The sequence below is a fragment of the Mobula hypostoma genome, chromosome 20 (assembly GCF_963921235.1).
Source record: "Mobula hypostoma chromosome 20, sMobHyp1.1, whole genome shotgun sequence".
NCBI lineage: Eukaryota > Metazoa > Chordata > Chondrichthyes > Myliobatiformes > Myliobatidae > Mobula > Mobula hypostoma.
In genome coordinates this window covers 4,006,638-4,022,297 of record NC_086116.1, presented here as the reverse complement: position 1 = coordinate 4,022,297, position 15,660 = coordinate 4,006,638, and the positions used below count along the sequence as shown (strand labels likewise).

Sequence of the window (15,660 nt, the reverse complement as noted above, 5' to 3'; positions counted from 1 at the left end):
TGTTGAATATATAAGAATATACATACACTTATACATCAAGAATATCTCTGGTATATATATTTCCCAAAACAAAGCTCTCAGAAATCCCTCTTCACTCCTCTTTTTGCTTGATTGTCTGACTCCAGCTCCTCCTGTTTCTGGCACCTCAAACAAACGGACATTCATACCTGGTGAGCCCACACAAAAGCATCTGAAGGAGCTGCAGGGCACAGATTAACCTGAAGGACCGCAGCAAGTGTCAGAAGCAGTAGCCATGCATTGCAGAAATACGTGAGAATACCTTCTTCAGCAGCTCTTTTATCTGATGGCTGAGTTTCCCAGATACTTGCTGGCCTTCCAGAGCAGGTGACTGGTCCAGTTGCTATTGTAACAGCCATGGTGGCAGTGTCACTCATCCCCTGAGTGGGGTGTTTTACAACTTTCAGTCTATCTGCTCTTGCAGTCCATTGGGTTTAAAGTCTCAGAATGTGGAAGCTTTAGAGAAAGTGCAGAGAAGATTTACCAGGATGCTGCGTGGATTAGAAAGCATGCTCTATGAGGATGGATTGATTGAGCTAGTGCTTTTCTTGGAGGAAGAGAGATGACTTGATAGATATGTACAAGATGATGAGAGGCATATATTGAGTGGGTAGCCCGAGATTTTTCCTATGGTAGATATGGCTAATACAAGGGGAATAACTTTAAGGTGGTTGGAGGAAAGTATAAGGGGAATGCCAGAGCTAAGTTTTTTTACATAGAGAATGAAGAGTTCAGGGAACAGTGATGGTGAAGACAGATACATTAGGGGCAATTAAGAAACTCTTAAATATGTACTAAGTGCTGTGTATTTAATATTTCAGTAATATTTGAATAATATGGTAAATATATTGTTTGGTTAAGCATTCTTTGTTTATCCAATTCATTCATGGCATACGTCATTATACCACCACATAGATGCATTCAATTGCACAGCAGATAACTGGCTGATGTATACTGAATGAATTGAACAGTATTTTGAAGCAAATAAAATAACCAATGAGAAACAAATACCAGTTTTACTGACTGCAATAGGTGGAAAAGCATAATTTACTTAGATGTTTGTCTGCTCCAAACAAACCAGCCAAAATGAACTTTCCTGATAATGGTGAATAATGCAGGAATATTTAGAACTGAAACCATTGCTGATTGCTGATTGCTGATTGCTGATTGCTGAATGCTTTAGGTTTCGTAACTGGAATTAAGAGGAAGGTGAGCCCATTTCAGCTTTCGTGACTGAATTGTTGTCTGAGCCTTGCCAGTTCTCTGACGGGCTTAATGACGCACAGAGAGATCGTTGGGTTTGTGTAATCTTACATGAAAGCATTCAAAAATGGCTCCTAACTGAAGCACAACATACATTTAGAAGAGCAGTTGTAACCACTGTATCAATGGAAGCAGCAGCCAGAGATGCAATTAAGTTGCAGACAGAATAATAGTGAGCGTGAACAAAACAGCAAGTCTAAACCTGCCTGGCCGAACACCCTTCCACCGTTTGCACGCCACATCCCCTGCAACAGAACCCACTGAAAGTGAATTAAGAAAGGTACTGGATGATACCTCAGCAGTTTTCAAGGATGGTATTGGAAAGCTCAAACATATAATGGGTAATTGAATTGAATTGACTTTACTTCTTACATCCTTCACATACATGAGGAGTAAAAATCTTTACATTACGTTTTCGTCTAAATGTGCAATGTGCAATCAGAGTAACTTATAATAAATGGAACAGTTAATGTAACATAGAAATACACTCAGATCAGCGTGAGTTAATCAGTCTGATGGCCTGGTGGAGGATATTGTCCCGGAGCCTGTTGGTTCTGGCTTTTATGCTGTAGTACTGTTTCCTGGATGGCAGCACCTAGAATAGATTGTGGTTGGGGTGACTCAGGTCCCCAATGATCCTTCGGGCCCTTTTTACACACCTGTCTTTGTAAAATGTCCTGAGTCATGGGAAGTTCACAACTACAGATGTGCTGGGCTGTCCGCACCACTCTCTGCAGAGTCCTGTGATTAAGGGAAGTACAGTTCCCATACCAGGCAGTGATGCAGCCAACAACAGGAATTCTGCAGATGCTGGAAATTCAAGCAACACACATCAAAGTTGCTGGTGAACGCAGCAGGCCAGGCAGCATCTCTAGGAAGAGGTGCAGTCGACGTTTCAGGCCGAGACCCTTCGTCAGGACTAACTGAAGGAAGAGTGAGTAAGAGATTTGAAAGTTGGAGGGGGAGGGGGAGATCCAAAATGTTAGGAGAAGACAGGAGGGGGAGGGATGGAGCCGAGAGCTGGACAGGTGATTGGCAGAAGGGGATACGAGAGGATCATGGGACAGGAGGTCCGGGAAGAAAGAAAAGGTGGGGGGAACCCAGAGGATGGGCAAGGGGTATATTCAGAGGGACAGAGGGAGAAAAAAGAGAGTGAGAGAAAGAATGTGTGTATAAAAATAAATAACAGATGGGGTACGAGGGGGAGGTGGGGCATTAGCAGAAGTTAGAGAAGTCGATGTTCATGCCATCAGGTTGGAGGCTACCCAGACGGAATATAAGGTGTTGTTCCTCCAACCTGAGTGTGGCTTCATCTTTACAGTAGAGGAGGCCGTGGATAGACATGTCAGAATGGGAATGGGATGTGGAATTAAAATGTGTGGCCACTGGGAGATCCTGCTTTCTCTGGCAGACAGAGCGTAGGTGTTCAGCAAAGCGGTCTCCCAGTCTGCGTTGGGTCTCGCCAATATATAGAAGGCCACATCGGGAGCACCGGACGCAGTATATCACCCCAGCCGACTCACAGGTGAAGTGTTGCCTCACCTGGGAGGACTGTCTGGGGCCCTGAATGGTGGTGAGGGAGGAAGTGTAAGGGCATGTGTAGCACTTGTTCCGCTTACAAGGATGAGTGCTGGGAGGGAGATCGGTGGGAAGGGATGGGGGGTACAAATGGACAAGGGAGTCGCGTAGGGATCGATCCCTGCGGAAAGCAGAAAGGTGGGGGGGAGGGAAAGATGGATTACAGTGTAGCAAAGTTATGGTTATGCACTTTGGTAGAAGAAATAAAGTTGTGAACTTTTTCTAAACAGGGAGCAAATTCAGAAATCAGAGGTGCAAAGGGATTTGGAAGACCGTGCAGGATTCCTAAAGGTTAATTTGCAATTGAATCAGTTGTAAGGAATGCAAATACAATGTTAGTATTCATTTTGAGAGGACTAGAATGCAAAAGCAAGGACATAATGCTGAGGGTTTATAAGGCATTGCTCAGACCGCACTGGAGCATTGTGAGCAGTTTTGGGCCTTATCTAAGGATCTGCTGGCATTGGAGAAGGTCCAGAGGAGGTTCACAGAAATGATCACGGGTCAAAAATGAAAGGGTTAACACATGAGAATTTGACAGCTCTGGGTCTGTACTCACTGGCATTTGGAAGAATGGGGGAGGGGGTTAGATCTCATTGAAACCTATTGAATATTGAAAGCAAACAACAATGTGGCCTTCTATATATTGGCGAGACCCGACGCAGACTGGGAGACCGCTCTGCTGAACATCTACGCTCTGTCCGCCGGAGAAAGCAGGATCTCCCAGTGGCCACACATTTTAATTCCACATCCCATTCCCATTCTGACATGTCTATCCACGGCCTCCTCTACTGTCAAGGTGAAGCCACACAGGTTGGAGGAACAACACCTTATATTCCGTCTGGGTAGCCTCCAACCTGATGGCATGAACATTGACTTCTCTGACTTCTGCTAATGCCCCACCTCCCCCTCGTACCCCATCTGTTACTTATTTTTATACACACATTCTTTCTCTCTCTCCCCTTTTTCTCCCTCTGTCCCTCTGAATATACCCCTTGCCCATCCCCTGGGTCTGCCCCACCCCCGCCTTGTCTTTCTCCCCAGGCCTCCTGTCCCATGATCCTCGCATATCCCTTTTGCCAATCACCTGTCCAGCTCTTGGCTCCATCCCTCCCCCTCCTGTCTTCTCCTATCATTTTGGATCTCCCCCTCCCCCTCCCACTTTCAAATCTCTTACTAGCTCTTCCTTCAGTTAGTCCTGACGAAGGGTCTCGGCCTGAAACGTCGACTGCACCTCTTCCTAGAGATGCTGCCTGGCCTGCTGCGTTCACCAGCAACTTTGATGAGTGATGCAGCCAGTCAGGATGCTCTCAACTGTGCCCCTGTAGAAAGTTCTTAGGATTTGGGGACCCGCACCAAACTTCCTAACCATCTGAGGTGAAATGGGCACTGTTGTGTACAGACCACATGAGGCTCTTGGTGATGTGGATGCTGAGGAACTTAAAAATGTTCACCTTCTCAACCCCAGATCCATTGATGTCAATAGGGGTTAGCTCGTCTCCATTCCTCCAGTAATCCACAACCAGCTCCTTTGTTTTTGTGACATTGAGGGAGAGGTTGTTTTCTTGACACCACTGTGTCAGAGAGATGACTTCTTCCTTGTAGGCCATCTCGTTATTGTTTGAGATTTGGCCAATCAATGTAGTGTCATCGGCAAATTTAATTAGCAGATTGGAGCTGTGGGTGGCGACACAGTCATGGGTATGCAGGGAGTAAAGGAGGGGACTCAGTACACAGCCCTGAGGGGCTCCCGTGTTGAGAGTCAGCAGGGTGGAGGTGAGGGAGCCCACTTTTACAACCTGCTGGCTATCTAACATGAAGTCCAGGATCCAGCTGCACAAGGCGGGGTCAAGGCCGAAGTCTCTGAGCTTCCTGTCGAGCCTGGAGGAATACAGTGTTGAATGCTGAACTGTAGTCCAAGAACAGCATTCTCACATCAGCATCCTTCTTCTCCAGATGTGTAAGGAAGGTATGTAGAGCAGTGACAGCAGTGGCTATTGCGTCATCTGTCAATCGGTTGTGTCGATAGACGAATTGTAGAGGATCCGGTGTGGGTGGTAGCAAGCTGCAGATGTAATCCTTGACCAGCCTCTCAAAGCATTTACTTATTATTGAGGTGAGTGCGACAGGACACCAGTTGTTCAGGCAAGTTACCTTGGTCTTTTTTTGGTGCAGGGACAATGGTGGATAATTTGAAGCAGGAGGGCACTCTACACTGAGAGAGGGAGAGATTAAAGATGTTTGAAAACACACCTGCCAGTAGTGCCGTGCACATCCTGAGTACTTGCCCTGGAATGCCATCCGGTCCTGCAGCCTTGCGACTGTCCACTCGTTGGAAACATCTGCGTACCTCAGCCTCAGAGATGATCAGGTTGTAGGTTGTAGCGGTGGCTTCCCTCGGAGGCTCAGAGTTAGCGACATCGAACCGAGCGTAAAAAGTGATCGAGCTGATCTGGGAGAGAGGCTACAATGTTGGTGGTACCACAACGTGTGGCTTTGAAGTCTGCAATGGTTTGCAACCCTCACCACAAGTCACGTGTGCTGTCCGTTGTGAATCCGGACTCAATATTGTCCCTGTATTGTTGTTTTGCAACCTTGATAGCTTTGCGCAGATCATAGCTGCTCTTCTTGAGCTCTAGCTGATTGCTGGCAATGTCACATGGTAAGTGCTGCTTGCACGGAACTATTGATCCAGGGTTTCTGGTTCGGGAAGACCCTGACCACCTTCTGGGGGACAACATTGTCAATGCACTTCCGGATGAAGCATGTGACTCCATCAGTGAACTAGGAGACATCCTCATCATGGAAGACATTCCAACTGACTTCATTGAAGCAGTGCTGCAGCATGGAGACCAATTGGTTGGACCAACAGTGGATGGTTTTAACTACGGCAGCCCCTTGTTTCAGCTTTTACCTGAAATAGTGATAAATGAAAATGCTGCACCCAAGTTATTCAAAGCCTGCCTGGTTCCTTATAACACCCATAATACAGTAGCCAGTGAGTTAGATTACATGGAGACTGAAGGAATTCGTTCCAAGGTTCAGGTGAGCCCATGGGCAATGCCAATGGTCCTAGTAGCCAAGAAGGATGGCTGTGTTAAGATCTGTGGTGATTTTAAGGTTGCCATCAACCCTATACTAAAAGTGTATCAATATCCTCTCCCTAGGGTTGAGGATATCTTTGTAAACCTCTCTGGACGAAAACACTTCAGCAAAGTGGACTTAGCTGGTGCCTACATGCAGACGTAGATGAATGAAGAGTCCAAAGTCACCATAAACACTCACAAAGGGCTTTATTGCTATAATAGGCTTATCTTTGAAGTAGCATCTACACCTGCACTCTGGCAGAAAGCTACGGACCAGATTCCACAAGGCTGCCCAGGCATTTGGTGTTACCTGGATGACATCATTGTTACTGGTAAGAATTATGGGCTCAGAGCATGGTGAAACAAGTGTGAATTCTTTAAACCAAGCATCACTTACTGCGGTCACACCATTAACGCACAAGAATTACACAAGAGTGCGGAGAAAATTCAAGCAGTGGCGGATACTCCAAGGATAAAGGACATGTCTCAGATGTGGTCCTTTTTAGGATTTATCAATTAGTGTAACAGTTCCTGCTAAACCTGGCTACTGTGCTTCACCCCTTGAACTCATTCCTGCAGATCAGGAAGAAATGGTAATGGACAAAGCAGCGTGAGTTGGCTTTCCAAAAGACAAAGGGAATGGTGACATTAGACACTGTACTCACACTTTATGATCCACATTGTCCAGTGAAACTTCCCTGTGACACCTCATCTTGTGGTACAGGTGCAGTCAGGTCACACGTTATTTATGAGTGACGGAACTGAATTTCCCAATGTCTTAGCATCAAGTTCCCCTACCGCTGCAGAGAAAAATTACGCACAAATTGACAGAGAGGCTTTGAATCTGGGTTGGTGTGCAAAACATTTCAACCAGTACCTGTATGGTTGAGAGTTTACCCTCATTACTGATCATCAACCACTAGTGTCCATTTTTAATCCACAGAAGGGTGTTCCACTAACAGTGGCAGCACAAATGCAGAGATGGGTTCTGTTTCTTGGAGGATACAAGTCATTACCAGATCGAATTCAGGACAACTAATCATGGAAATAGAACATAAAACAGTACAGCAAGAGGAACAGGCCCCTTGGCCCACAATGTTTCACTGAGTCAGCTAAAATGCAAATCAAAAACACCCAAAAAACTAATTCCTCCTACCTACAAATTGTCCATATCACGCCCCCCCCCCATCTTCCTCACATTCATGTGCCTGCCTAAATGTCCCTTAAAACCCAAGAATGTGTTTGCCTCTACTACCACACCAGGCAGTGCATTCCAAGTACTCACCACTCTCTGCGTAAAAGAACCTCACATTCCCTTTGAACCTACCTTTCTCACCTTCAATATATGCCCTCTGGTGTTAGACATGTCAACCCTGGGAAACAGATACTCCCTATCCACTCTATCTATGCCTCTCATAATCTTATAAACCTCTGCCAGATCTCCCCTCAGCCTCTGCTGCTCCAGAGAAACAACCCAAGTTTATCCAGCCTCTTGTGATAGCACATGACCTCTAAACCAGGCAGCATTTGAGTAAACCTCATCTGCATCCTCTCCAAATCTTCAACACCCTTCCTACAGTGGGGCGACCACAGCTGTATGCAATACTCCAGATGTGGCCTAACCAGAGTTCATTACATTGCAACGGTTTCTGGCAAGATGGTGGTGTGACTGGTCGTAGCAGCTTCTACGGCGTCAACAAAAGGTGTTACCGTTCTACTTAAACATACATCCAATGATCGCAAGATCCTGCTATACGTTAAGAACTTATAGTACTGCGGGGCTTTCCCCATCCACGAGTTGCTCGCTGGCGGGGACAACGAAGGAGCTGAGCGACGTGCTACTGCTGGAGTGGGTGGAGGTTTACGGTCAAATAGCGAGTGGCCGTCATGGTCGCTTTTCTTGTGATCACGAACTCCCTTTGGACCGTGTTAATCTGGTTGTCATGGTCGCTTTTCTTGTGATCACGAACTCCCTTTGGACCGTGTTAATCTGGTTGTCATGGTCACTTTTCTTGTGATCACGAACTCCCTTTGGACCGTGTTAATCTGGTTGTCATGGTCACTTTTCTTGTGATCACAAACTCCCTTTGGACCGTGTTAATCTGGTTGTCATGGTCACTTTTCTTGTGATCACAAACTCCCTTTGGACCGTGTTAATCTGGTTGTCATGGTCACTTTTCTTGTGATCACGAACTCCCTTTGGACCGTGTTAATCTGGTTGTCATGGTCACTTTTCTTGTGATCACGAACTCCCTTTGGACCGTGTTAATCTGGTTGTCATGGTCACTTTTCTTGTGATCACAAACTCCCTTTGGACCGTGTTAATCTGGTTGTCATGGTCACTTTTCTTGTGATCACGAACTCCCTTTGGACCGTGTTAATCTGGTTGTCATGGTCACTTTTCTTGTGATCACGAACTCCCTTTGGACCGTGTTAATCTGGTTGTCATGGTCACTTTTCTTGTGATCACAAACTCCCTTTGGACCGTGTTAATCTGGTTGTCATGGTCACTTTTCTTGTGATCACAAACTCCCTTTGGACCGTGTTAATCTGGTTGTCATGGTCACTTTTCTTGTGATCACAAACTCCCTTTGGACCGTGTTAATCTGGTTGTCATGGTCACTTTTCTTGTGATCACGAACTCCCTTTGGACCGTGTTAATCTGGTTGTCATGGTCACTTTTCTTGTGATCACAAACTCCCTTTGGACCGTGTTAATCTGGTTGTCATGGTCACTTTTCTTGTGATCACGAACTCCCTTTGGACCGTGTTAATCTGGTTGTCATGGTCACTTTTCTTGTGATCACAAACTCCCTTTGGACCGTGTTAATCTGGTTGTCATGGTCACTTTTCTTGTGATCACGAACTCCCTTTGGACCGTGTTAATCTGGTACACCGCAAGCTCGATTGGCTGATTTATTGGATGTGAGGAGGGGTGAATAGACGGGGCTTAGTCCTTGGTGGTAGAGAAGATTGGGCCTGAAGCCACGGTGTCGTCTCTTTGTAGCAGCTCTGAGTGAGGGGATGAAGCCGCTGCTCTTCACCGGGGGGGGCGGGGTTCCAGAACAAGTTCTGTTGTGGGGATTTTTTAGGTGGCACTCAATGGTCTCAGGCCTCAAGGCATGAGGTTGCTTGCTTCTCAGTCGGCAGCGGGGGGGGGGGGTGGGTGGGGTTAGGTGTCTGAGCCAGTGCGCTCCACCTGGGGCGGCATAGCGCAATTGTGGGCAACTGAAGATTTCAAATGGACTGAGGGGTCCGGACTGTTGCATATATATTTCCCAGATACCAAAAAGCTTGTCTTGCAGATCAGCTTGTTCACACAGATCAGGTCATTACACAGGGCACTGAGGTAGAACAAGGTAAACCAATAACAAAATGCAGAACAACGTGCAATAGTTACCGTGAAAGTGCAGTGCAGGTAGATTGTAAAGGTCCTGTTTCCATCTTGCTCATTTCAAATCAAATGGAACGTAATCTGACAAAAGTGTCAGTGATACCAGGGATGCGGAGGTAGATTTTTCCTTCATGCTTTCATAGAGTTTAAACTGGGCTGGTCTGTTCATTGCCACAGCAGCGCACTGCATTGACCGAATGGACGTGTATCGGCTACAAGTGTCTCTGCTTTGTTCGCAACTTTCCCAGAAATAGCTTTTTATTTCTACACTTCAGAATAGGCCGGAAATGGACAGTTTGTGTTAGTTCTCTTACCTCTGGATTACACAAGGCCTGCCCTGTTCACAAAGTTCACGTCTTGAGATTTAACCAAACAGCAATGGCTGCGTGGCGAATCACAGATTTGGAATGACAACATTGTACATCACTTCCACTTCGTCAAGTTGCACGTTCAGCTCTCAGAGTGGTCTGCAAAGCTCTTCTCATGCCAATGCTTGAAGTTAGTCATCATAGTCATAAGGTGAAGCTCTCCAAAGGACGGAGAGTAGAGACTCAACATTTTGAGTCAATAATCTATTTAGATTCTTCTAAGTGGCAAAAGCAATATTATCAACTTGGATGTAACTTTCCGTTCTTCTGACATTGGAGGCTAATTCCACATATAGCACATCTGCAGAAGGTGTATTTACTTGTTCATTTAGAGATAGAGTGCAGCACAGGCTCTTTCTGCACAACGAGGCCCCCACCCCCAGCATCTCACCTATTTAACACCAGCCTAATCACAAGACAATTTACAATGACTAATTAATCTACCAACTAATACGTTTTTGGACTGTGGGAGGAAACCAGAGCACCCGGAGGAAATGCACGCAGTTGCCGGATTTGAAACGCCTTACAGACGGCACCGGATTTGAACTCTGAACTCCACAACACCCTGTGCTGTAACAGTGTCCCGCTAAGCACTACGCTACCTTTGTAGACTCAACCAACTCCATTAAGGCACCATCTTCCCTACCATCAGAGACATCCTCAAGAGGTGGCGTACATCACTGAGGACTCTCACATTTTGGATATGACCTCCTCGCATTGCTACCATTGGGAGCCTGAAGACCCACACTCAGTGCTTCAGAAACAGCTTCTTCCCCTCTGCTATCAGATTTGTGAATGTTCAAGAATTAATGAACACAAGCGCTGCATCCAACATGTCATTCTCCACAACGTTCACCATCTCCAACAGGATCCCACCACCAGGATCGTCATTCCCTCTACCCTCTGCAGAATAACACCTCGTTCTCCACAACGTTCACCATCTCCAACAGGATCCCACCACCAGGATCGTCATTCCCTCTCCCCTCTGCAGAATAACACCTCGTTCTCCACAACGTTCACCATCTCCAACAGGATCCCACCACCAGGATCGTCATTCCCTCTTGCCTCTGCAGAATAACACCTCATTCTTTACAACGTTCACCATCTCCAACAGGATTCCACCACCAGACTCGTCATTCCCTCGCCCCTCTGCAGAATAACACCTCATTCTTTACAACGTTCACCATCTCCAACAGGATCCCACCACCAGGCTCGTCATTCCTTCTCGCCTCTGCTTTTCTCAGGAATTGCCCTCTCCCTTGTCTACTTGCCCCTCCTCACCAATCTCTCTCCAGGCACTTCTCCCTGTAACCGTGATGAGTGCTACACCTGCCCCTTCACCTCCTCCCTCAGGGTCTCAAACAGTCCTTCCAGGTGAGACAGTGCTTGGGCTGCGAGTCTGTCAGGGTCATTTATTGCATTCGGTGTTCCCAGTACAGTCTATGCATCGGTAAGACATGCCACAGATAGAGGTATCGCTTCATCAAGCACCTTCACCTTGTCTGCCACAAAAACTAATACCTTCTGATGGCCATCCTTTTCAATCCTACTTTTCATTCCCACGTTGACAAGTCTATCCACGACCTCCTCTGCGGCCACAGTGAGGTCAAGCATAGTTTGGAGGAGCAACACCTCATATTTCACTTTGATAGTCTCCAACCTAACAGCATGAAATCAATTTCTCTAACTCCCAGTAACCCCCTCATTGCCCTCAGAGGGCATTTTAGTCCTACCCCTTTGTTTTTCCTCATTCTAATCACGCCTTCTCTTCCCTTCCCCTGCCCTCCAGATTTGCCCTTCACCTCCCTCTGGTTCCTCATCTCCTTCACTTTATTCCATGATCTACTGTCCTATCCTATCAGAATCCTTCTTCAGCCACCTCTTCCACCTATCACCTCCCAGTTTCTCACATCATCCTGCCTACGCCTCCCTCCCACTTTCCCCCACACCTACTCTCACCTATCATCATAGCGTGTACCCTCCCCACCTCCTACCTTCATATTCTGGTTCTGCCCCCTTCCTTTCCAGTCCCGTTGAAAGGTCTCAGCCAGAAATGTTGACTGTTTCTTCCTCTCCATAGGTAGTGCCTGGCCTGCTGGGTTTTGTGTTTGTTACTTCACACTGCCTCATTCGTCCTTTCTTGCACTAACCATTTATTTTGTAATTTAATGTCTTTGCACTGTACTGCTAGGCTTGATTCTGATTAAGATTTTTCCTGGTTTAGAATACTCTGCACCTCAATCTGATGAATTCAAACTCTAGGAAGATATAATGTGGGGTGAAATTCTCAGAACAAGGTAGGTTCTTCTTCATCACAGAGTTGTCCTTCCAGTAGGACTCCCTTCCAACTCACCCATTCCCACACAACAAGCTTTACACACAGAAACAATTCATTATTTTCCCAATTCTGCAGTGGCATTTTGACCTGATCTCTTTGCTCCCATTCTAGCATCTCTTCATTTTTCCTCAGTGCACTACAAATCACCACGAGGAGACACAGTTACATTTCCGTTCTGCAGTTGGTCCCTCCAAACGTTCCTTCCACGGTCAGCAAGCACTTGGTTGGTTATGTGCTCCCAACTCTGAGTAAGAAGAACCAATGCTACAGGAACTCCTTGCGTGATCTCATGGATTAGAAACCTGTAGCACCCTCCAGTGGTGTGTGCATGAACTGCAACACCTCCTCCGCGTGGATATGGTTTCTCTGGGCTGTTTGCATGTACGTGCCTAATTTTCTCTGTGCGGATGCAGCTGTTCAGGCCACTGTCCCCTTCCCTCTGGAGCAGTGAGACTACAGTTTTACACTTCAGCTTCCTGCTAAAGAGAGCATTTGTGTTCTGACCGGCCAAAGCTTCCGAACAAGGCATCCGTGTGGGTGGTGACGAGCCTCGTCAAGGGGATGGTGATTTATGGGAGAGTTTTGAGCCAGGTCAAAACACTGCATCAGGCCACCCTTCCTTCCCACAGAGGCGGCTTCACCCACTGAGTTCTTCCGGCAGATTGCTTGTTGCTCCGATGATAATGAGGCACCTAACCCTACCCCCGCAGCCCCATCAATACCCCTAGCCTGATCAGATCCCTGATAAGTCAGCCCACCCCATCCCCCAGCTGTCAGTCCTGCACAGGAAGGCACCTCCCTGTCTCCACCCAGCTAACAGGAGTCACCTGCCACCTCATCACCTGCAGCCTATTTAAGGACAGAGCTGGACCGCTCTCCTACACAATGGAGATGCATCAGTTGAGGAGAAATTAGTCGGAGAGGAAAGGTGTCCGGAGCTGTCAGAACCACCTTGCAGTCCCAGAGTCAACTTCTACCAGCACCGTGAAGGACACCTCAGGGCCACAAGTCTCACCTGCCAAGCAGAGTGATCCCTTCCCCCTTGTCAGGAAACACGTTATCCTACAAGAGTAAGAAATCCTCCACAGCTATTAAATCTTTAGGTCTGAATGGGACAATTTAAAATTTACTTTGCTGTGGAAGTCTATCCCATGGCTGTATTATATATTCGATGTATATATCTTTTATACATGTACTAGACAACGGGGTGACCCATTGGGGCACCCTTCGAGAGAAGGGTAGTGCAGTCTGATGTGACCAGAATGAACATTAAATTTTCCTGAATGCTATTGGTATCGCTTTGCTTTGGAAACTGAAGTAGAAAACCTCAGTTTATTAGAGAAGAACGATGCATAGCAAAGCAAATATAGCTCCTCCTCATTTAACGAAGGACACTTTTGATGGCATTATTTCTGGCTTATCTGCCACCCTTGTGCCTCTCGTTGTCATTCTGGAGATGTGCAGTCCTTTCATCCCCCATCTCTTCATCTCTTCTGCTGTTTGTTGTTTGTCGCTGATCCTGGAGACGTGCATGCCTCTCCTCCTCTGTCTCTTCTTCTCTCATCTTTTTTTGTCCTGACTCTTTGACCCTGGAGTCGTGTGGCCCTGGCCTCATCGATTCTTGTTCTCTCTCTCTCCTTGCCGCTTCCCGACAACGTTTGGCATCATCTCTTGACCATAATATCCCCCTTCCCTTTCCATGCAGCGTAATTAGGCTGACCATCTTTTTTTTTACCCTAATGCTGGATAGAAGATATGAAGCAGTAACACCAAAGGATGCTGATTATTCTTGATAGTGTGGTTGGCACTCTCCTAAATGGACGTGATATAGTCACCACTGTCCTTTGACTGCAGCAAAGGGTTTTATGGGTGTCTCGAAGTACGTCATTACAATAAGAATTAATTATCTGTTATTGATGGATGGCAGTTTGATCTGTCCCAATCCTGCACATGCTGATGGTGATTAGCAGAATGTGACCCTCGAAATAGAGCTGCCCTGCCCTTTTGCTCCGGTGGGCGTTGCTGCTGAGGCTGGCCGTGCGCATGTGTCGGGCTGTCGCGTCCCGATTTCCATGATGGCCGATTGGGTCTCGTATGAAAGCCAGCCTGTTGATTTTGGCGAATGGGCAATTTTATCCAAATATATAACCCTGAACTTTGCCTGCATTCTGTAAGTTAGCGCATTTTAATTCGATTGAGCCAAAAAAAGTGCCGCTGTAATGCACCGTTTGCACTAACTAGAGGTGACAAATAGACAGACAGAGCATGAGAGTTTTAGTAGTTTACAGAAGATATAGTTGAGATGCATTCTATATTGAGTTGCAGTATAAACTCAATACAGTTTATTGAGTTAAGCAGGGAGGAGTGTTGTGTATGCAGAATTTCAGTAATATTGTAAATGTATCATTTGGTGTTTACATAATTCATTATGGGTTATATGTAAAAGTACATGAATAACACACATTATTATGCCACCCTATCATATGTGCTCGCCTCACGAAAGTAAAACTAAACATACACATGTTATCCCCAGGCTCCCATGATTTTCTTTTGATTAGTTCTGGAGTTACAAAAGATAACAGTGGTAATGAGTATGTTTTACAACTGATCCGACCTGACTACCTACTTGTTGAAGCATAGCAATTTATTTCTTTGCAAGGGGAGGGAGGGAGGGAGAAAGGGAGAGAGGGTGGGTCAAGTTTTAAAAAAAGTACAGCACTTTTTGTTCTTTGGAAGAGCGGCGAGACGTTTGAGTTAAAACAAAGGCAGAAAATGGATGAAATTCATAGGTTCATAAACAATGTATACCGGGTGATGATAATAATAAATAAAAAGTAGAAATGGCTGGCTACATCAGAAAGATAGACCTGTTTGATTGCACAACAGATAAATAGATGTTCTATACTTAAGAAACTGAATAGTACTGTATCTTGAAGCAAGTGAAATAGCCAATGAGAAACGAGTTCCAGTTTGTTTGACTGCAATTGGTAGAAGAGCATTTGGTGGAATTTGCTTAGAAGATTAACCGCTCCAATCAAACTAGCCGAAATGTGATTTTCTGATATTGTAAAAGTAATGCAGGAACATTTAGAAATGAAACCGTTATTGAATTTCAGTCTAATAAACAGAATCAAAAGGAAGGGGGGAGTTTATTTCAGTGTATGTGGCTGAAATAAGGAAATTATCTGAGCATTGTCAATTCGGTAATGGGCTTAATGATACACTGAGAGATAATTTAATTTGTGGAATCTTATAAGAAAACATTCAAAATTGTCTCCTAATGGAATCATGTCAGATTTAAAAGAGTATTTGAAATTGCTGTATCAATAGAAACAACAGATGGAGATGCAACTGAGTTGCAGTCAGGAATGAAAGTGAGTGTGAACAAAAGATCAATGACTAAACAGAAACTGACCTGCTGAACAAATTGCTTTACCATTATGGCAGGATCTCACATACACCAGACCAATGCAGGTTTAAAGGCAACATTTACAGAAAATGCAACGAAGTAGGACACATACAAAGAGCATGGTGCTCAGTCAAAAAGAGTATTAATCTGCATGCTGTTGATGAAAAATCTGATAGTCATGAGAGTGACTCCGTGGTAACCCTGAGA

General features: G+C 45.7%; 1 protein-coding gene across 1 annotated transcript in view; it reads right to left on the bottom strand.

Moving 5' to 3' along the window:
* The window catches only part of LOC134359586 (uncharacterized), a 117,566-nt gene that overhangs the window by 7,446 nt on the left and 94,460 nt on the right, over window positions 1-15,660 (bottom strand). Inside the window, exon 14 of the mRNA XM_063073085.1 lies at window positions 4,593-4,692. Coding sequence (XP_062929155.1) covers window positions 4,593-4,692 — 100 coding nt within the window. The remainder of the gene's footprint in view (window positions 1-4,592; window positions 4,693-15,660) is intronic.